This window comes from Danio aesculapii, chromosome 5 (genome assembly GCF_903798145.1).
Source record: "Danio aesculapii chromosome 5, fDanAes4.1, whole genome shotgun sequence".
NCBI lineage: Eukaryota > Metazoa > Chordata > Actinopteri > Cypriniformes > Danionidae > Danio > Danio aesculapii.
Window position 1 is genome coordinate 59,139,145 of NC_079439.1, and position 22,111 is coordinate 59,161,255.

The 22,111-nt window shown below is 36.5% G+C and overlaps 1 protein-coding gene across 3 annotated transcripts in view; it reads left to right on the plus strand.

Annotated features, from left to right (window-relative positions):
* The window catches only part of arhgef12b (Rho guanine nucleotide exchange factor (GEF) 12b), a 145,769-nt gene that overhangs the window by 86,158 nt on the left and 37,500 nt on the right, over window positions 1-22,111 (plus strand). For all 3 annotated transcript variants that reach the window (XM_056458554.1, XM_056458556.1, XM_056458557.1), the window contains 11 exons: window positions 3,959-4,087; window positions 8,173-8,298; window positions 8,375-8,467; window positions 10,730-10,840; window positions 10,995-11,087; window positions 11,177-11,219; window positions 13,476-13,608; window positions 15,028-15,165; window positions 17,357-17,389; window positions 20,469-20,583; window positions 20,677-20,782. In XM_056458554.1, the coding sequence (XP_056314529.1) occupies window positions 3,959-4,087; window positions 8,173-8,298; window positions 8,375-8,467; window positions 10,730-10,840; window positions 10,995-11,087; window positions 11,177-11,219; window positions 13,476-13,608; window positions 15,028-15,165; window positions 17,357-17,389; window positions 20,469-20,583; window positions 20,677-20,782 (1,120 nt within the window). The remainder of the gene's footprint in view (window positions 1-3,958; window positions 4,088-8,172; window positions 8,299-8,374; window positions 8,468-10,729; window positions 10,841-10,994; window positions 11,088-11,176; window positions 11,220-13,475; window positions 13,609-15,027; window positions 15,166-17,356; window positions 17,390-20,468; window positions 20,584-20,676; window positions 20,783-22,111) is intronic.

The following is a 22,111-nucleotide window of genomic DNA, read 5'->3' on the forward strand; positions in this document are numbered from 1 at the left end:
ATGGTTATGTCGGATTTTATGTGACTTTTACATAATCTTTGAGCGACACGTGTCATCATCTTCAAACATCATCTACTCCTCAGCAGCATAGTAGAAGGGCACACAGGGCGATTACTTTACCACAGAAAGTTGGTTGTTCTTTTTGAAAAAGATTTTGAAGGCAAAACTGGTGCTTGTTAACTAATCTGGTTAACGATTGAGGCACGGGTTAATCGCGAAGCCGAAGAGCGTTGTGGATGTTGCGGATAGGGTATCCATGTGCAAAGGACAGGGAACTTTCTCTCCCAGAGAAAAAAGGGCAGGTGCTCGAGCACCCAAACCCCCTTCTGTACGTGTCTGCTGTTTATAACCAAGTAAAAATTAAATAACTCTGCAAACGGAGATAAACCAACTCTGCCTTCACAGTTCAGTCTGCGGCTGCTCATTAACCCATATGAGTTTACTACACCGGTGGTCAGAGCGCCATGCACCGCGGTTGTCATAAATCACAAATGATCAGTGTTTTCAATCACAAAACGCTTATTTTAGGTCTCAAATGCCGAAATACACATTTGTAGTAGCAGAACAACCCTTTACAGTTCATTAAATACAACACGGTTGTCTGTGAAAAGGGTAATAACCATATAAGCATGATCTGACAAGGTGCTTACTTCATACAGTATACACATTGTGTGCATTATTAGACATTTTGTGCTCTCCGTAATGTACTTTTGCGCATGCGGGTCAGTTTTTGTTCAGCCATGCAAAAAAATCTGATTTGAGCACTAAGCCTCGTAGTGTGAACACAGTGAATCAGACACAGATCTGATGTTTTGCAAAGCGACTGCAGTGTGAACGGTTATGTCGGATTTCATGTGACTTTTACATAATCTTTGAGCGATATGTGTCATTATTCTGTGCTGCAAACATCATCTACTCCTCAGCAGCATAGTAGTATGGCACACAGGGCAATTACTTTACCACAAAGTTGGTTGTTCATTTTGAAAAAAAAAATTGAAGGCAAAACTGGTGCTTGTTAACCAATCTGGTTAACGATTGGAGCACGGGTTGATTGTGAAACTGAAGAGCATAGTGGGGTGCGCACTTTCATTTTAAGGGGTAACTTTGACTCAGAGAAAAAAAATGGCAGGTGCTCTGTTGATTATAACGAAGTCGCAAATGATATACAGCACATATATTTCTAGTCTACAAAGATTTAACTTATTTTAAAAGCATTTAAAGCACACTTTGATAAAAAAAATACTAATACAACTAGTGAAAATTAATGGATTTTAATATACTTGTTTAAGTTCACTGAAGCAGTACTAAAAATTTATATTTAAGGCTATTTTTAATGTATAACTTTTGCAAACTTATAATGCATATTATTTGGATAGAACACCTCTCCAATCCAGTTCTTTGCATCTACATCTCCATAATACACTCACTTATTAATGATTCCTACTTGTCTTCCTCCATGTTGCCATGCGTTTTTTTCGAGCTACGCCACTCACGCTGCTGCTTGCCGCGCTCTTTAGTTATGTTGCCTCTGTCAATCAAACGGAAACACTAAGCTTATTCCAACAACGTTTGCATTTAGCATAATAGACACTATAAAATCAGTGTCCCTTGCAGGGGCCCCAAGTGCGCACGGGCCCCTGGGCCTGTGCCTATAATGCCCATTGGTTAATATTGCCTTGGAGATAAACCAACTCCGCCTTCACAGCAGTTCACTACACTGGTGGTCAGAAAGACGCGAACTGTGGTTTCATAAATCACAAATGATCAGCGTTTTCAATCACAAGTGGCTTATTTTAGGTTTCAAATGCCGAAATACACATTAGTAGTAGCAGAACAACCCTTTATAGTTCAGGAAATACACCTTGGTTGTTGTGAAAAGGGCAATAATCATATTAAGCATAATCTGACAATGTAATAACTCATACAGTATACACATTGTGTGCATCATTAGACATTTTGTGCTGTCTGTAACTGTACTTTTGCGCTTGCGGGTCAGTTTATGACCATGATCTGTTCACACTGGAAATCTGATATTGGCCACTTTTATAACAACAATGTGAACAGCTATGCAAAAAAAAATCAGATCTGAGAAAAAAAATCTGGTTTGAGCACTAAGTCTTGCAGTGTGAGCATAGCCTAAGAGTAGGGGTATTATGGTCTTTTGAATGAGACGTTAAACTGAGGTCCTGACTCGTCATTAAAAATCCCAAGATGTCCTTCGAAAAAGAGTAGGGGTTTAACCCTGGCATCCTGGTTAAATCTGCCCACTGTCCTATGTCCATCATGGCCTCCTAATCATCCCTGTATTATAATTGGCTTCATCAATCTGTCTCCTCTCCACTAATCAACTGGTGTGTGATGTGCGGTCTGGCATAATATGGCTGCCGTCACGTCATGCAGGTGGATACTGCACACTGGTGGTGGATGAGGAGATTCCCCTCAATGTGTAAAACGTTTTGAGTGTCTAGAAAAGCGCTATATAAATGTAAAGAATTATTATTATTATTATTACTTTAGGTTTTTAAATGATTTATTTTTATGAATGCCAAATGTGAAATGTCAGATGTCTCTGTGAGTGTATGCTGTAAATGAAATTTCCCCACGGGGACAATAAAGTTCAACTAAGTGAAGTTTCACAAACTAATTTCGAGAGGAGCATGTGATCTGATCGACTACAGCTGATCCTTATCGCTAATCATTAGCTAGCCTATCAGATCATTCCAAAACTACTATAAATATTTTGCCTAAACTTCATTCCCTATCTTCGTTTTGAAACCCAACCAGGAGGGCCAATGGTTTAAGTTCTAATTGAGCCAGTCAGTACTCTCTACGCAGAGTTTGCATGTTCTCCCCGCGTTCGCATGGGTTTTCTCCGGGTCCTCCGGTTTCTTCCCACAGTCTAAAAACATGTACAAAAGTGAATTGTAATAACAGTCACAAGCACTTAACGCATACATGCTGAATCAATTAGAACCACCATATTAACCAAAGTATAGGTAAAAAAAAAATAAACATACTGGGGGCTCTCAAGAAAACCCTGATCTCGTATCCCTCCTAATGCTCATTGACAAGGCAGGAATCTTGGGTTCATCTATCTCCGAGCTCAGGGTTCTCTCCCAGGACTGCATGCCAAACCTGCTATCATAGTCGAGCATTAACTAAGTGTAATCTCTTGAACTAATTAACAAATCAGGTTAGTTCTTAAAATAACTAAACCCATGTTTTAAACAAACGAATACAAATGGTTAAAAAAGAAATTGTTTATAATGATAAAACTTTCAAATTAGATCAGAAGGAAATAAATATAAAAGCCTAACCGAACATGATGTGATGCGAGTCCAGTCGTGACAAATTTGACACCATTAAATCAACTGCAAAAGAGATTGTGGGTGAATTATTTCTCTCCAGGCACTCCGCTGTCTTGATATAAATTGGATAAGTGGATAATTAAATTACTGCAAATTATGCAATTTTAAAATTATACACAGACAGTTGCTGAGCTGTCAGACATGAAACCATTTCATAAACAAAATCCATTGTTGCTAGTCGGATCACATCTGGTAAATATAAAAGCATAAAATTAAAAAGATACACCTTTTACACCACATCGCAGTATTGCATCATGTCTAATCTACGACACTGTTTGTTTTGGTTTTCTCTGGGAGTTTTTCAATTGGACTTATTTTACTTTTAATCTAGTTTCCTGCAGTCTTGTGTTACAAAAGAATTTAAAGTAAATGTTGCATGAGATTTATGTATTTATTTTTTACATTCAGTTGCATCAACAAATGTAGGCAGAAAAGAGATAATACCTGGCCTCTCTAGGCTTCAGTGATTATTTTTTTACGTTTCTGTTCATTAACCGCTAGTGGTGCAGATATTTCACTTCACGTTCTAGAAACATGCCATGATGCAACAGTCAAGACAAATGTATTTTTTTTGTTTGTTTATGTTGTAGGATGGATCTGTATCTCCGAGACCAGGTGAAGGAGAGCTGGAGGATGGAGGTGGAGATTTGGATAGACCCCCTTCCTGGCAGGGTGATGCTGGGACGGAGCCATTGTGGACCAACAATAACACGACTCCTGTCAGTACACCTCCTAAACATTTAATCTTACCACTAAGAGTTCTCCTAAATAACCGTAAATGTTTTTAGATAAGAGTTTTCTCTTAATAACTATTCACAGACAAACTTTTACTAAGGGAGAGAAATTAGAGAGAAGTCTTACGGTGCTTTCACATCTGTGGTTCGGTTCATTTGGTCCAGACCAAGAGCAACAAATGATACATTGTAGCATTTTTCTGCAGTTTTTGGGTCCTTTTCACACAACACTGATTTTTTTAGTCCGAACCAGTAGAAAATAACCAAAATGCAGTCAGGTGTCAAAATCCACACCATTCATTGGCCAGATGTTATTGAACATATTTCCTAAACCGCTTTTCGAATGGTTAGAATTAATGTGCTGAAAAATGCCAGTGGAATAAGTATGGGAATGGAAGTAAACAAACCCGCAGACACAAAATGTCGCTTTTTACTATGGAGGGACGACTGCACTGGCTGATTGTATCCCTGGCCATAGTATACTATATAGTTTGTGTACATCACTTTAGACAAACTACATTTCGAGAATGAAGCACGGCTGCAGCTGGAAAACAATGTTTTAATGCATTGCGTAGGCGCATCGCAAGTCACTTCAGGAGGAGGCGTGAATTAATTTAACTGTACTGCCACATGGTCATCTTCCGGAAATATTACCAACCATCCATCAGATAATGTTTTTCCCTCTCTCTCTGTTTAAAAAAATTGTTGGTAAAGCGCTGTCAACAATTTTTTTTCTCCTTCACATCCGATAATGCACAGCGAATCGGACTACGGCAACTGGATTAGTCCAAAAATGCGCAGTACTTTTTGCGGATGGGTCTGTTCTAGTTCTGATCATGTTCTCACCACAAACAAACCGCTCCGGGGTTTGTTTGAAAGTGTACCGAGACCACCTCTTCAAGGAGGTCTCGATACGCTTTTTGGTCTGCTTTTGGTGTGTACTCGAGTGTGATTGCTACAATTACACCTACCCTAATGAACCACACCATGACGGAAAGCGAACTCTTGTGCGATTCAACTGAACTAAATAAGGCAGGTGTGAAAACACCCTTAAAATAAGGATGTGTCTCAAACAGCACACTTGTTCAGTAGTGCACTGATCAGGGCATCAACTATTTTAGGTGTTGTCTCATTCACAAAATTCTTACATTGCACTGAAACGTTTGTGCCCCTGAAAAGTCCCACAATGCATCGTGAAAATCAGGGTGCATCAGTATGCACTGTGAGCTCTTAATGGAATTTCAGAAGTGCGAAATATGAATAACAAGACATAAATTATCAAACGTAATGACAAATGAGAGATGTTTTTATAAAAAATAATCTGTCATATTTTTACTTTTTAACAAGAACAAAAATATCTAGATAGGTTAGGAGTTCTGTTTTTTTTTACTTCAACATATAACTATAATATACAGACCCTTCAGGATTTCACAATTCTGCAATCTCTGCATTTCACGCAAAGAGTTTGAATTTTTTTAAATTTGCCACAAATTCCCCACATATTTTGGACAGTCGGGACACTGTTCAAATTTCCGCCGCTCCTCAGAGCAACATCTGTATAGCGTTACATTCAAAAACATAGTATTCGCGAATAAAATATTTTCGCCTGCTGCACAAAGAGTTGTTAAAACATGCTTCTCATCTGGTGTATGATACGTAACGTGACAATATCGCAAAGCACATTCAAAGCCTTTTTGAACTAGGCCACATGAGTTGTATCACCCGCTAAACATCTACATATTGTATATGTGTATCCTGTTGTCATATGTGTTGCCTCTCTCTCTCTCTCTCTCTCTCTCTCTCACACACACACACACACACACACGCATATTGTAAGCATGCATGCTCTACATCATGTCCAGCAACGTGTTCAAATAGCCATTAAACCACACAGAAGCATTATTTTCAAACAGTTGGTTTCATTTTCAAAGGATACAGCAGCTCTAGGGCTGAAGTCTGGTTTCTCTTCGTTTCTCTCATTGTTACCTTTAGGCATGGGTCGATGAGCGTTTTCAAGGTATACCGCGGTTTGGAAATGTCAAGGTTTTAAACCCGCCAAAATTTTCTCCTATACCATTCCTACGGTACAGCAGGATCTGTATGATTTTTTTGTTTTGTTTTGTTTTTTAGGACAACAGTATCTCCACAGAAAAATATTTAAAGATGCCGTTTAAAATTATAAAGAAAAGTGTTTTTGAAACTAATAAAGACAGCAGAAGTCAATGATTTGTTTGAATTATTTAGCCTGACATGTTTACTGTTTCAAAATATTTAAAATATTTCTCAAAATAAAATAAATTGGGTAAAAAAACAAAAAGATTTTTTCCCTTTTGAACCCAGACATTTAAAAAGAATATATTTTAGAGCAGTAATCATGATAACGTGATATTGTGATGTTTTTATCTAAGGTTATCATATCGTCAGAATATTATACTCTCCTTTGTATTCACAGCCTTTGCTGTGAAGCTCTAAATTGAGCTCAGGTACATTCTGTTCCCACTGATCATTCTTGAGATGTTTGAGCAGCTTAATTAGAGTTCACCTGTGCGAAATTTACTTGAATGGACATGATTTAAAAAGGCATACTGTCTATATGAGGTCCCAGGGTTGACAGTGCATGTCAAAGCACAAACCAAGCATGAAGACAAAGGAACTTCCGCGACAAGATTGTTTCGAGGCACAAGGCTGGGGAAGGTTACAGAAAAATTTCTGCTGCTCTAAAAGTTCCAATGAGCATAGTGGCCTCCGTCATCCGTAAGTGGAAGATTATTGGAACCACCAGGACTGCTGGCCTGCCAACTAAGCAGAATGATCGGGGGAGGTAATCAATCAAACCTTATTCAGGGAGGTAATCAATAACCCGATGGTCACTCTGTCTGAGCTCCGGTGTTTTTCTGTGGAGAGAGGAGAACCTTACAGAAGGACAACCATCTGAGCAGCAATCCACCAATCAAGTCTGTATGGTAGAGTGGCCAGACGGAAGCCACTCCCTGCCTGGAATTTGCCAAAAGGCATCTGAAGGACTCTCAGACCATAAGAAACAAAATTCTCTTGTCTGATGAGACTAAAATTGAACTCTTTGGAGTGAATGCCAGGGGTTACGTTTTTAGAAAACCAGGCACTGCTCATCACCAGGATAATACCATCGCTAAAGTGAAGCATAATGGGGGCAGCATCATGCTGTGGGGATGTATTTCAGCAGCAGGAACTGGAAGACTAGTCAGGATAAGAGGGAAAGATAAATGCAGCAATGAACAGAGACATCCTGAATGATAAACTGCTTCAGAGTGCTCTTGACCTCAGACTGGGGCGACGGTTCATCTTCCAGCAGGACAATGACCCAAAGGATACCACCAAAATATCAATGTCCTTGAGTGGCCCAGCCAGAGCCCAGACCTAAATCTTATTCAACATCTCTGGAGAGATCTGAAAATGGCTGCACACCGTCGCTTCCCATCCAACCTGATTTTGAGAAGTAATGCAAAGAGGAATGGGCAAAAATTCCCAAAGACAGGTGTACCAAGCCTGTGGCATTATATTCAAAAAGACTTGAGGCTGTAATTGCTGCCAAAAGTGCATCAAAAAAGTACTGAGCAAAGGCTGTGGATACTTATGTACATGTAATTTTTCAGTTTTTTTTATTTTTAATAAATTAGCAACAATTAAAAAAAAATATTTTTTCACATTGTCATTATGGGGTATTGTGTGTAGAATTTTGAGGAAATAAATTAATTTAATCAATTTTGGAATAAGGCTGTGACAAAAAAAAAAATGTGGAAAAAGTGAAGCGCTATAAATACTTTCCGGATGCACTATATTTTTTTAAATAAACCATCGTGGACAAAAACACAATAAAGCCATTGGTTTGTTTCCATTGTGGTCCTCGCGGTTAATAACAAAGTATGGCTGCAAAGTACAGTTGATGCATAAACAGTACCTTTATATTTTAAAACTGGAACAAAAATTAATTATAATACATGCTAAAAACTATAATTAAAAAATAATTAATTAAAATGCAGATGTCTGCTTCTTTTGTTTAGTTGACATTTGCTACCTTATGCTCCCTGCAGGTCACTCCTTATCCTTTCCCAGAGATCCCATGCCAAAGAGAGACACCCTGCCACAGCCCAAAGACCACACCTCGAGACGGATTCAACTCCTTACCCTCGCCGGATGCAGAAGACACACCTGACCAAGTGAGACATCTTTAAAGTTCATGACTTAATTGATCATTTCTTTGCGCTCTGTTTAAATTGTGCATTTCTCATGTAGGATTCTCAGTCAAGTGTAGGGAGCCCTTCCTCTCGTCCTGTAGCACACATCATCGGTGCTGAGGATGAAGACTTTGACACGGAGCAGGAACAGGTTGGTGTGACACTGGCTTGATTGTAGTGTGTGCGTTTTGTCCCCACAGGCTCTACTCTAAATGTTAGTGAGGTACTATTAGAGGCCCTGATATACTCGCATAGTTTTGAATTAAAAAGTTTGAAATGCCTGCGCCACAGAGTACTCTTTGTAAACATGAGAGCTATGTTTAAATGAAAATGTTACTATATTAGGGTTGTCAAAGAATCAACTTCAGTACCAATCGGTATTGAAATTTAAAAAAGGTCCATTTCCTGCTAGCATTTGAGCACTGATGAGCACGTTCATAAACACAGCTGATTAGCCATTGTGTTCACATGCTTAACTAAAATGACTGATTGGCCATGAAGGTCAAATAAAATTCTGTTATGGATATTTTGTGCAGAAGATATTTTAAAAATATTTGTAGAAAGTTATTTTGCACAGAAAATAGTATATATTGTACATAACAACAAAACTACAGTTGATTTATCAATCCACAATTTGTCAAATTCCATGACATTTAGGGCCCTGTCATACACTCGACGTGTTTGCCCCAACGTGTTGCTATTTTCAGATCAACGCCACCTTAATTGTTACGTTTTCTGCCACGTTGTTTAAATAGCAAATCCATTTGCCCAATTTTGTGGACTGATGGGTGTTTCGGTGTAAAAAAGAGGTGTGTTAAGGCGCATTGTTGGCGCGTTGCTTTTTTGAGGAACTAAAATAGACTGCGCAGTAGACCAGCTGAAAGTTCTTGCCTTAATAAAAAATATAATTGTAGAGCAACCCATTTTTTCTTGTCATTGACATATAAGTTTAATAGGTAGAACTGTCCGATATATAAACAAAAGCGAGTGATGCATCAAAGTTTGATTTATAAAAATCTTGAATGGTTATAAAACTTTATAATCATTATAATAAATTATAAAAATAATAAAAAATATATAGTTAAAAAATCTTGAACTATATTAATGAAATGATGTAGTTCCGGAAACTTTCTACTTCTCTGTTTATCCGTGTGATTTTTATGGTGGATTTTTTCAAAGAGTTGTTTTAAAGAATATTACAACGGTGAGCGCGTCAAGTATAAAAGCCTCGTCCGTTTCATGAGGTGCACGCAGAGTCAGCGGAGGTGCGTGATGTGGCGCCAGGCGAAAATATAAATAAGGCTTAAGGTGTTTTTTTTTTTTTTTCTGTAGGTCAATGGTGTATCTAACCTGTCTTTAGTACTATTCAATTCAAATAATTTTATTTCACCACAAAATTTTCTCTCATGTGTTTTTGATATTGTGGGTCTTAAATTTAATACTTGTATATCTTCAGAAACCCTGTTAATGCTTTTGTGCCCTGCGCTATAGACTTTGCGCCTAGATCGTTAAAATAGAGGCCTTAGTGTTACACAGCTAACCCTGAGTTCTATCACATTTTTCTTATTACATAAAGTAACATTTTCTGGATGAATGACATCACCAAACAGTGATGGGCATAAGAACTCTATAGTCTATAAGAGTCTATAAGAACTCACTAATTCTTGCATGTCTGTTACAGTAAGTTAAATATAAGATCAGACACAGAGACAAAGTACTATATGTTTGTGAGTACACAGTGTGAAATACTTTTTCATGTGCTTCAATGAAAGCAACGCATTAATATAGAACAGAAATCAATTATTTGGAACTAGACCTATTTGACCACACAATATAAAGCCAGTCAGAGTATTCAGACTGACCATGGTATGAGTCTTTGTAAACCTTTACAAGACTTTGTCTCACTTTGTTATCTGGTTATTGACGAGATGTTTGAAAACAAATATTAAATCACAACATTCCCACATCTGATCTGGAACACGATATGGCTTTAATAAAGCACCGAAGGTCATTCCACCAGCCAGCAACAATGAAAGAACATGTTTTGGAAAGCAGTTTTGATTTTGAAAGGGATTTTGTATATATCTATTGTTTTAGAGATGTAGAATCATAAGAGCCAGGAGGAGGAGCGAGTTCTGTTTGCATACATCTTTGTTTTGAACTTGATGTGGGCTGTTTGTAAAAAAGATAAATAAATAAACATGAATACAGAGAGGTATGACCAATGCTGAATCAATACATTTAACATTGTTAAACCATGCCTGAACTAATACTTAAACAAAGATATTTAGATACTTTTGTAGAAGTATTTGTATAGTGTTTTAGAGATCTGATCTCACCGTCCATCATCATGAAGAACAATAATGATGCACAAATTTGTGCTCGTAGTGTAAATAACTTTCTCTGTCTTCAGATGAATGGCCAGTGTAGCTGTTTTCAGAGCATAGACCTCCTGAAATCTCGGCCTGCTCACCTGGCAGCTTTCATCCATCACGTGGTCTCTCAGTTTGACCCTGCGCCGCTGGTGAGATCCATCACCCACCCCTCTTACCCACAAACCTGAAATTTCCAGGCATCTAACAGAAATGTTTATAAATGTTCCATGAATCTCTCTTGCATGCTTATGGTTTGGTCTCGGATCAGATGAGTCACTTGAACTGTCTCTTTTCGCTCCGCAGCTGTGCTACCTCTACGCTGATCTTTACAAACAAACCAGCACCAAAGAGACACGACGAATCCTCATGGATACCTTCTTCATAGACAAAACAGCTGTGAGGGAACTTGCGACAACCTCAGTTTGTTTAGAATGTCGTAGATGATGCGGTCTCTGACTAAGAGCTGTATTTTTGTTTTTGTACAGAACTTGAAAGTAGCAGTACCCGAATCCATCATCTCTGACCTGGGTAAGTTGAGTCTTTTAAAGACTTGGACTGCCAGTTAATTAAAAGATGCTTAATAGCATATTTTTAATGCTAATGCAAATGAAAGCTTTATAACGATATTCGACATCCTAAAACTTGACTTTCAACATAAATTGATTCATAAAAATGTTTTACCACACCAGACAAGAATGTTGATCCAGTAATATTTCCTACTTCGGATGATATGTACCGTACATGTCTGTTGTGAATCTGCTAATGTTGAAACTCTGGCTGATACAGATAGGCTGATGATTTTTTTTTTTTGTTGTTGGAATTGATATTATCAATGGTGTATCTTAAGAAAATATAAACATATGAAGAAAAAATTATGAGTGAAATAAAGTTAATGCTACCCAGGATTTCCACTTGGTCTTAAAAAGCCTTAAAATGTCTTAAATCCCAAAATCAAAATATCATGCCTTAAAAAGTCTTAAATTTACTGAAATATTGTGTTGTAGGTCTTCAATCTTTTTTTAAACAAGTCTTAATTTTCCTTTTTTCATAATGGTTTAATTATTTTCCTTAAAATAACATTTGTTTAAAAGTGCTCCATGCATTTACTGCTGAGAACACTGACCTGGAGACATTGTTGTGTATAGATTTAGTTTATTAAAGTTATTAAAACATAAAACATTTTTAAAATTTATTTTAAAGAAAGCTTATGTTGGAAAAAAAAAATTATGGATACAAGTAGAGCCGGCTTGTTTTTACACAATATTTAAAATATTTTACTAAGAAATATATAAAATATATATATATTTTTTATTATTAATTTATTATTGTATTATTAAATGTATTAAATGATAATACTTTTTTTTTTATAGGACATCTGGGCCATTTGAAAATGTCCTTTATTTCCAAATTAGCCTTTAGCTCTTTATGAGTCTAAAGTTTCTTTCATAATGGTCCTAAAAATGTTTTAAAGTCTTAAAGAAAACCAGAAACCCAGGAGACCACTAGTCATTATACATATCTTTTGCTATATAAGATCATGAATGCAATATAAATCCTAAATAGTCAGAAGCATAATCCAGCATACACAATATGCATAAGTACTAGAGATGTAACGATTCACCTGACTCCTGATTCAATGCGATTGATTTGATACTAATCTTACAATTCATGATTTAGTCACGATTTTTTAACAAAATTATTTGAAACATATTGGTGAAGGTGAAGAACCTGCACTTTTTTTTTTTTTTGCAAAATAAAATATATTTTCTGCCATAACTAAATTGCTATTTTGAAAAGAAATTCCTAATAAAAAAGTATAATGCAAACTAAAGTAGACAAACTAAAACTGTGACTGTGCTGGAATTTTACATTTTTAAAAAGAAATATCAGCATACAGTATCTATGTTTTCTGGCATAAGCTGAGGACTTTGCACATTTACAATGTCCCCTACTGATGAGAAATCTCTTTCACTGGGGACTGAGATGGCTGGTGTGGAGAGGTAAGCCTTTCCTAAACCAGAGAGCAGAGTGTACAGAGGTGGTGAACAGGCCCTCTGCTCCAGGGGATTATCCTGAACATTTTAAAATAATAAGCAAATTATTAAAATATGCATAAACTAATTTGAAAAGGAGAGGATAAACACAAATCTAATACCTGCTTCTGTAACAGAACAACTTTCTCTTTCAGTCTGAAAAACATCTTCACACTTTCGATATGAAAAACACTGATGCACCATGTGATATCTGTAGCACTCATCAGAGCTGCAAATTATCCGGTCCGAGTGGTTTTTCTTATTAACACTTTTTTTGCGAAAGGCATCTATGACAGTAGTTTTTCACCATGCTGACAGTTTATGTGCATCATATTCGTGGTTCTGTTAGTGTAGGTAGGCGTCTTTTTGCAGCATTTGCACACAGTTTGGCTGTAGCACTTCACCTCTGTCAATTTAAAGCAAATTTGCACCTGTGAACACAGCGTCCCCTCAGTTCAATAAATGTATTGCAATTTATTCAATATTTCAACCGGTTTGAATCTTCACATGTTTTAATCAATTTTCAACCGACTCTCGGTGAATCATTACATCCCTAATCAGTACTATATTGGTTATCAGCTGATAATATTTGTTACTCTTGTTCTTTTGTTTTATGCATTGATACTTATCAATTAGTAAATGAAGTACAAATATGCTGCAGATACATTTATCATGCAACTTTTTAAGACAATCATCTCTTTTCATTTGCATCAGTGTAACTTTTCATATGCATATGTTTGTGTGACCATAGAGCGGACTGCACACTCAATCAATGCAGAGCGGAAGAGGCCGGAGCCAATCTCAGAGGACGTACACCGACAATATGTGCAGCAACTGCAGGACACCCTTCTAACTGACATTCAGAAGAACCTAGAAGACTTCAGGTGACATGCACTCATCTAATACACTAGGGATGCACCGATATGAATTTTTTGGCCGATATCGATAACCGATAACTGATATACTTTAGTAAAGCATATTTCAAAATGTTATGTTTTTATACAGTTAACAACTGATTTTATTTTAAAAACTTCATAAAAGTTTGAATTGATCCTAGAATAGCCTATACAAAGCAAAAAAAGCCATAATTTCAAAATTGCAAGTTGATTAAAGAGACCTATATTCATAATTTGACATGAATTAGCATGCCAAAAATAAATGACTTCCTTTTCTTAACATGCAGCTTGACTGTTGCAGAAAAATAATAGGTTAAAAAACAAAATGGGATTTAATTAACAAACAAGTAAAATAAATGTATTTTAGGTAAAATGAAAATGAAAGCACTAAGAACTAAAACCAGTTGAAATGTTCTTGAAAAAAATGTGTTGCAGTAATGTACATTTGTACAAATATGCAATGGCCGAAAAAGCATTTTGAGAGGTGTTTTGAGTCACCGTACAAGCAAAAAGCTAAATACAGATAATAACAATTCTAAAGTAATACTTTAGGAAATGTGCCATAAATTCATACCTTTTGAACACATGAAGGTGCTGCTTGTTAATCGGACAACGCTTCGATGTTGGTTTTCGCTGTCAATTGCCGGAAAAATGATCGATGAAAGCTTTATGATAAACCACTGTGAGTTTGAAAGTGTAACTACAGGCACTGTGTGATGCGCGTGCACACGAAGCGGAGTCAGATTTGTCCTCGGAGTCAGAACATGAGTATTGAGCACTAATTACTTCATAACAAAGTGCATAATATAAACAAAGAATTTGGCGGACAGTTTAGAACACCTATGCTGGATTCAGACTGGCACAAGTCTATAAATATTAATAATAACAAATAATCATATTAAATTATAAACAACCCAATGAGTTGTTTTGCGCGTGTGCATGGCTGCTATTATGTTTACACATTTACAATTTTCCTGAGGCAATTTAAGCCAAAATACACAATGATACTCTATCAAAAATATCTACCATGATAAGGAATATGGCTACTTACTAAGTTATGAACGCACAACAATATTACGTGAAGAAAGGATGGACTTTGAAGGAATAAACAATGTGAGGAAAGTGCCGTTATAAGTTTGACCCACACATGCGCGAGACAGGCAGTTCAGTACAATTGCGTAATCTGTCGACTTAAAGATATTGGCCTAATTTTGATATCGGACCAATAACGATAACATTAAAAATAGCATTTATCGGCCGATAATGATATAGTCCCCGTATATGATATATCGTATCCCTATAATACTCATACACAGTCAGATTCAGGGCTCTGTATACTCTCTACTATTGTATGTACCAGTAAATGTAAAACCTTCCCCTGTATGTCGTGTTATTTTTCTGTTTCAGACACAAGCGCAGTATGGGTCTGACATTGGCTGAAGCTGAACTAGCCCGTCTGGATACAGAGAGAATGAGAGATCGTGTCGCTTTGGAAAAAGAGCGATCCTGTGCAGAGCACATCCTTTCTAAGATAGAGGAAGTCCTGTAAGTGGACATGCCTGTGCTGACTTGTTTATAAATATTCTTGCAGATAATGAGACTTGTCCTTTATCTGTCACTTAAAGTACTCCTCTAACTCTCTCAGTGCTCTGTTCTTAGTCCTCTTCATTTCAAATGTTTAAGCTTATTTCCAACAGATTATTCAAATTAAAGATAAACTGGAGCTAAGAGAGGGTAAAGAGAAAAAAAGAGGGTTCATTTACTAAACTGAAACTTTTTTATTGATGCAAAAGTATTACACAGTTATTTACACACACAGAACATAATTTATACCTGTATGACTTATAAATAGGATTTATATGATTTAGCACTTGATATGATTTATAATTAGGATTAAACTTTAATAATAATATTAGTATAAAAAACTATATATTAAACTAACCTGGTAACACACTAATTTTCACTATTACCTAGTTACTTATAAGCATTCCTGTAAACTTAAGCATATTGAGTGTTATTATAAATGACAATTTCTGCATGATTATATTCTACATCCGTAGTCCTACCCTATATCTAAACATAAAGGGCACCTATGATGAAAATCATCTTTTGGAAGCTGTTTGGACAGAACTGTGTGTAGGTATAGTGTGTCCACAGTCATATCGGGGTGATATAAACACAATAAGTCTCTTTGTTAAATTTCCTTACATAAAATAGGATCCAAATCCCTCCCATTTTGAGGCCAACCTCCAACGTTTCCCCGCCCACCTAATTGATTGACAGCCACATATTAACATGCATGTAATCATATCAACAAGACAGGATGTGTGCAAAGCAGCTGGGATTAAAAGATCTGTTCAGCTCTCTGTGATCATCAGTCATCATCAAATGTGATCAAGAATGAGTTTTACAAGTTTAAAACGTTTTTAAAACAGTGCATGTTTGTAATGAATTACAGCGAATTTAGCATCTTTACTTTATCACCACAGCCACATGTCAGTACAATTATAAAAGAAGACGCTTCAATCCCGGTTTGTGGATATTAAATCAGGTTCATTTTGTACATTAACATAACGGATATCTATACAGCAGTGGATATTAACGTGTTTCCTGTCACATTTGCCATGCAAAAACAAAGTTAAACGCGCATGCTGTGTGTGTGTGTCTGCTGTGTGTGTGCGTGAACTTTGTAACAACATTGAGTGTGACTCATCGAAAGGCTTAAATAAACTCCACAATAAAATACATCAAATAATCATTGGGAAAGTTCCTACTGTAGTATTTCTCACAAACGTTACGTGAGATCTGCTTCCTTCATGTCTGTCACTGTGCTGTTTATCTGACGCAGCCGAGGCGGAGATTGAGGCATACTCTGATAGGCACATGGAAATGATGGGTGGGGAGAACTAGCATTAAAGCCACAGGCAACAAAAACAGCTACAATGTGTTCAGAGCACAAAATCCCAACATTCTGAAAGGTATAATAAATAATCTAATGGGTGTTTTAAGATGAAACTTTACAGACACATTTGGGAGACACAAAAGGCTTATCCAGGGTGTCTGCTGTGTCTTAAAAAGTCTTAGAATTTCAAAAGCTAAATTTTAGGCTTTAAAAAGTCTTAAATCAACTGAAATGTTGTGTTGTAGGTCTTAAATCTTTTATAACAGGCCTTAATTTTCCTGTAAATTTTTTTCATTATTATAGTAGATTGAAGTAATTGACCGTTATGTTTTGTTCTATTTGTGGTAAGGGTTATAGTGTTTGTGAATGGATATATTTGTGTCGACAAATATATTTGTATTGTCTTATTGACAAAACAAAATGATTTTTATTGTATTATTAAATTTTAATCATTTTATGACAGGACAAGTGAAAATCTTTTCTATCTAGGATATTTCCAAAAAATCCTTAGCGTTTAGCCCTTTATACATAATGGTCTTTAAACAGTCTTAAAGCCTTACATTTAAATTGTGAAACCTGCAGAAATCCTGTTATCTTATATCAAAAAAGTGGTAAAATAGGTGCCTTTTAATTATTACTTTATTAACTACTATTAAGCAGCAAATTAGGGATTTATTGAGGAAAACGTCATAGTAAAAGTCAAGAATCGAACCTTAAAGCATGACCAAATGTTTCTTACAGAAACGTCTTTTAGATTTTAACCAAAATAGATATTAACCAAAAGCATATATGTCTTTCTCACTTCAGTAAACTTCAACTTGTGTTTCGTTTCAGATTGACGTCACAGGCCACAGAGGAAGATAAGTGGTAAGGGGAATTCTCATGTCCACTCCCTCTATAAACGACATATTACATCACCCCAGATTAACCTCTGAAACACTGTCCAGCCTTATATATTGAAACAAATTCCTATGTCATAGTGACAATGTGAATATTTCATAAAATAAAAATGTTTTTCAATATTTCACAAAGCAGAAAAAGAAAATCCCTATATACTGAAAGCTATCATTAAGCTTTTAATGCAAAACGAAAAGAAACAAATGGCACCAGCTGTACTTTCCTTCCCAGTTTTAGCTGCAGTCTTGTGAGTAGTGTGTAGTAGCAGCAGCATATGATCGGTCAGGAGCCCATATGGGCGGCAGCAGCAGGGACTGAAGCCTTGTGTGTCCGCCCAGATGGCACGCAAGAGACTGGAGCCTCATGAAGCCTCTGACAGGAGCTTGTGAGGGCTATTTCTGCTCTGGCACTGACTACGGTTACGCATTGTACAAGTCATCTGTTTGGCTTGTAAGTGTTTGTGAGAACAGCTTTGTAAGTTCTTCGGATGGGGTCCTAGCTGTCAGAATAATTTTCTGCACACTGTAAAAGATTTCAGCATGGACTGAACTGAAATCTTGCTCCCCCTGCTGGAAATGACAAATAATATTTTCTACAAGGATTCTGTTTTAAGCATAGTTTAAGTCCGAAGCAGGGATGGATCAAAAAATAAAGGAGCTTGTCCATTTTTGGCTGAATCATTAATATCAGGGTATATATGCAGATATAGTAATACTGTTGCTCATACATATACGATTACAGTTCTCGCTTCCCGTCGTTCTTTCTAACAGTAGCACCATCCAGTCGTATTTGAAGCAGCTCTATGAAAGTGAAGGAGTCTTTCTGTGATTTTAAGTACTCAGGGTGTCCCTCAAGGCTCTGTTTTTGATCCTCTTCATTTCAAAATTTCTAGCTTGTTCCTTACTGATTATTATAATGAAAGATAGAGTGAAGATAAGAGAAGTAAAATAAAGGCAAAGAAGAAAAAAAAGAGGATTCATTTACTGAACTGTATAGACCTTTTTCTCCATTGCTGCATGGAGGGCGCCATAGCAAGCATCGTTTTCCGGCAGGATGCTTAGAACTTCCGTTTGCAGTGTTTACAACGGGTAAATCTTGATTTAAAATGATTGTCAATACTGTTTTGAGTGGCTTACGGAGTGTTTTTGTGATCCTCAACTTTGATTTTGAAAGATGTTTGTTAAAGCTGTTATACTTCTGGTTCAAGCGTGAGAGAAAAACATTCTCCTAATTCAGTGTCTGCCGTCAGATCAGATGCCAAAATAGTGTCAGTGTACCTGATCTTTCAGCTGTTATACTGTTCTCAGCAGCTCTTTAATGCACACATATCCACACACACGCAATACATCACTGCGTTATAGAGCTAACCAGAGTACTGGCAAAAAAAACTTAAACAGGTATGTAATGATAAGCTATGCAATTTCCAAAAAATAAAAGTACGTTACTGATGCTCTGCTGGCTGATTTATGTTGATTCTAATCAGGAGCTGTTTATGTTTCATTTAGTTTGTTTGTATTATGTAGTATTAACCATGGCATGTCATTTTAAAATGCTATTTTATTTTCACTTTGTGCGACTCTTAATCAATGTGTTAGTGGGACAGTACGTGTGTGTGTCAAACATTTTGAGGAATTGCATTTGTTTGAGTTGGATATATATTTGAAAAACAGAAAATGATCACTTCAGCGATGTTGAGGCTTCATTTATATGTCACAAGATGCCGTCTAAGGGCAAGTGACTCACAAAATGTTGTTTTTCATTCCTATTAGATTGCATTATTTTAATGATCAGTCCAGGAGGTGGCGCTGATTGACAGCAGTATTAGTTCAAAGATGTTAAAAGCAAGGAAAACAGATTAAAACTATCATTTCAAAGCTGTCTGAATGTGACCGTTTATACGCATCAGCTGCCGAACGAAGTTCTTAGCATTCAGTTTTGTGTTCTAAGAAAAAGCTCTATATGATTTTCTAGAGCAGAGTTAACCAAAGTTGGCCCATGGTATTCTTTGATTTGGCTGTTAGCTGCCTGAATCAGACAGAAAAATTAAGAACACGCAGCTGAACCTCACACCTGCACTCTAAAATAAAATCTGACGAGTGTCTTTCACGTATATTCGGAATAAGCATGTGTAAGTAATACAAAACGTTCTCATATCTTTCGCAAATTTGTTATTTGAGATGTATAACGCAGGGAAAGTGTCCGCATAGAGAGACACTGCAGCGCTGCTGAGGATTGTGGGTGTTTACAGCGGTTTGACGTATAAATATGAATTTGTAGCTAAATTGTTAGCGGTGCCAAACAGCATTTCCCCTTGTTTACGTCCTTGCTACAACATACCGTTAACGCTGGAAACTGTGCCTGTAGTTGATTAATTTTAGCAAATAAAAATACACAAATACAAAAATACTTTACACAATCCGCAGCTTTGTCGGTTGAAGGAGTTTTATCCGATTCCGGCACTGAACTGGGAGAGATTCTGGAAGTTCTCCTTTGTCAAATTCTAGCTATGTATTTTTTTATAATTCTATGTTTTAATTGAAATTAAACTGTAAGCACTTCTGTTTTGAGTCCTTTGAAAGCCCAAATACAGAAACAGAAGAAGCTCTGTGGAAAAGCAGCATTTGGACGGCATTTTAGCTTTCTCTGCTATAACATTACAGCACCTCTGGCCAAGCTCCTTCGCTGCGCAGGGTGTTTGCTCGAGGTGGATGCATGTAACAAGAGGCTCTTGTGATCTCACTATATGTATTTTTTTGTAGTCCCCAAACTTTGTTTGCTGTAGGCTTTGCTAAGCTAACTCTGTAAAAGTCAATGTCTCCCTTTGCATTGAACTTTGAGCGTATTACATTCAGAGATGTTGTTAATGTTGACACAGCTACATTACACATCAACTAAAGTTTAAAATATGATATTGTAGTGGACCACCCCTTTAAAAATAATATTATAAAATAAATATTGAACTAACTGGTAACACACCAATTTTTGCTATTACTTAGTTGCCTGTAAGCATGCCTGTAAACATAAACATTTCCGTCTTTCTCTCTTACAGTAGCACAATGCAATTTGTGATACTATCGTATATGAAACAACTTGGTGTGAAAGTGAAGGAGTCACGAGGGCTGGACCACAAACCCAAACTAATGAATCCATTCCATAAGATAAAGGTACAAACTTTAAGCAAACATCCTCACTCGGTTTTTAAAGAATTTTAGTGACACTAAAGAAACCAAAGCAATGTCTCTCTGCTCCCTATACAGAAAAGTATGAAGCCCGAGAAGGACGGAAGTGAGGAGAAAGCAAAGAAAACAATATTTTCTAATGTCTTTCCTCAAAGACGACCAAGCAAGATTGACGCTTCATCACGTAAGTTGATTATTCATTTCATAAACCATTACACCAATGGTTCTCAACATTTTTGACTTGGCAAAGATATTTCTTGTAGCATTTCTTTTGTAACTATGAGACATTTACTAGTTTATCTACAACAACATGGAATGCTGAAATATTAATTATTCGCAATTAATTTTGTGATGCCAGATGTCATTTATTATGGCTTCCACCAAATATTTATCTTTATAGTAAAACAATCATTCAATCATTGACCAAACACAGTGTTATGGAACAATAGATTCACTTTTGTCTGTCTGTCTGTCTCTGTCTATATCTGTCTGTCTCTCTGTTTATCTATCTGTCTATATCTGTCTCTCTGTCCATCCGTCTGTCCGTCTATCTGTCTATATCTGTCTGTCTGTCTATCTATCTATCTATCTGTCTGTCTGTCTGTCTGTCGGTCGGTCGGTCGGTCGGTCGGTCGGTCGGTCGGTCGAAAGTATTGTTGAGTTTTAATGTCAATACCACTTAAGAAACTGCTAGCTTATGTAAAAAATATAAGACTTCATCAAGTAAATAAGATCAAATAAAATCCAAATAAAGTTGAATTCAAAATTATTAGCCCTGGGATTTATTTTTTATTTTTTTAATATTTCCTAAATGATGTTTAACAGAGCAAGGAATTTTTCACAGTATTTCCTATAATATTTTTTTGTTCTGGAGAAAGTCTTATTTGTTTTATTTTGGCTAGAACTTTTAAAACTATTTTAATGTCAATATTATTAGCCCCCTTAAGCAATATATTTTTTTTAATTGTGTACACCAGTGATCCTCAACCTTTTTATTACCGCGGACCGGTCAACGCTTTTTTTTTACTGCGGACCGGGGGAGGGGGTTGCTGGGGTTTGGGTGGTCGGAGGTTCGGAGTTTCGTAGGTTGCTAGGCGACCATCAACTGCTTTCTCAGAGGATGACAAGCTGTTGTGGGTTAAATTTGGGCGCTCAAGTGACCAAGATGTAAGTGAGAGAATACGGTCATTTTTCAAAATAAAAGATTTTTCACAATAAAAGATCGACTCAAATAATAAATAAAACAAAAATAATTATTGATTTCTTGTGCGGACTGGTCCGTGCCCCGGTGGGTGAGGACCACTGATTTACAGAACAAACCATCTTTATACTATGATTTTCCTAATTACCATCATTTGCATAATTAGCCTAGTTACGCCTTTAAATTGCACTTTAAAACTAGCATCTAAAAAAAATATCTAGTCAAATATTATGTACTGTCATTATGGCAAAGATATAAGAAATCAGTTATTAGAAATGAGTTATTAAAACTATTATGTTTAGAAATGTGTTG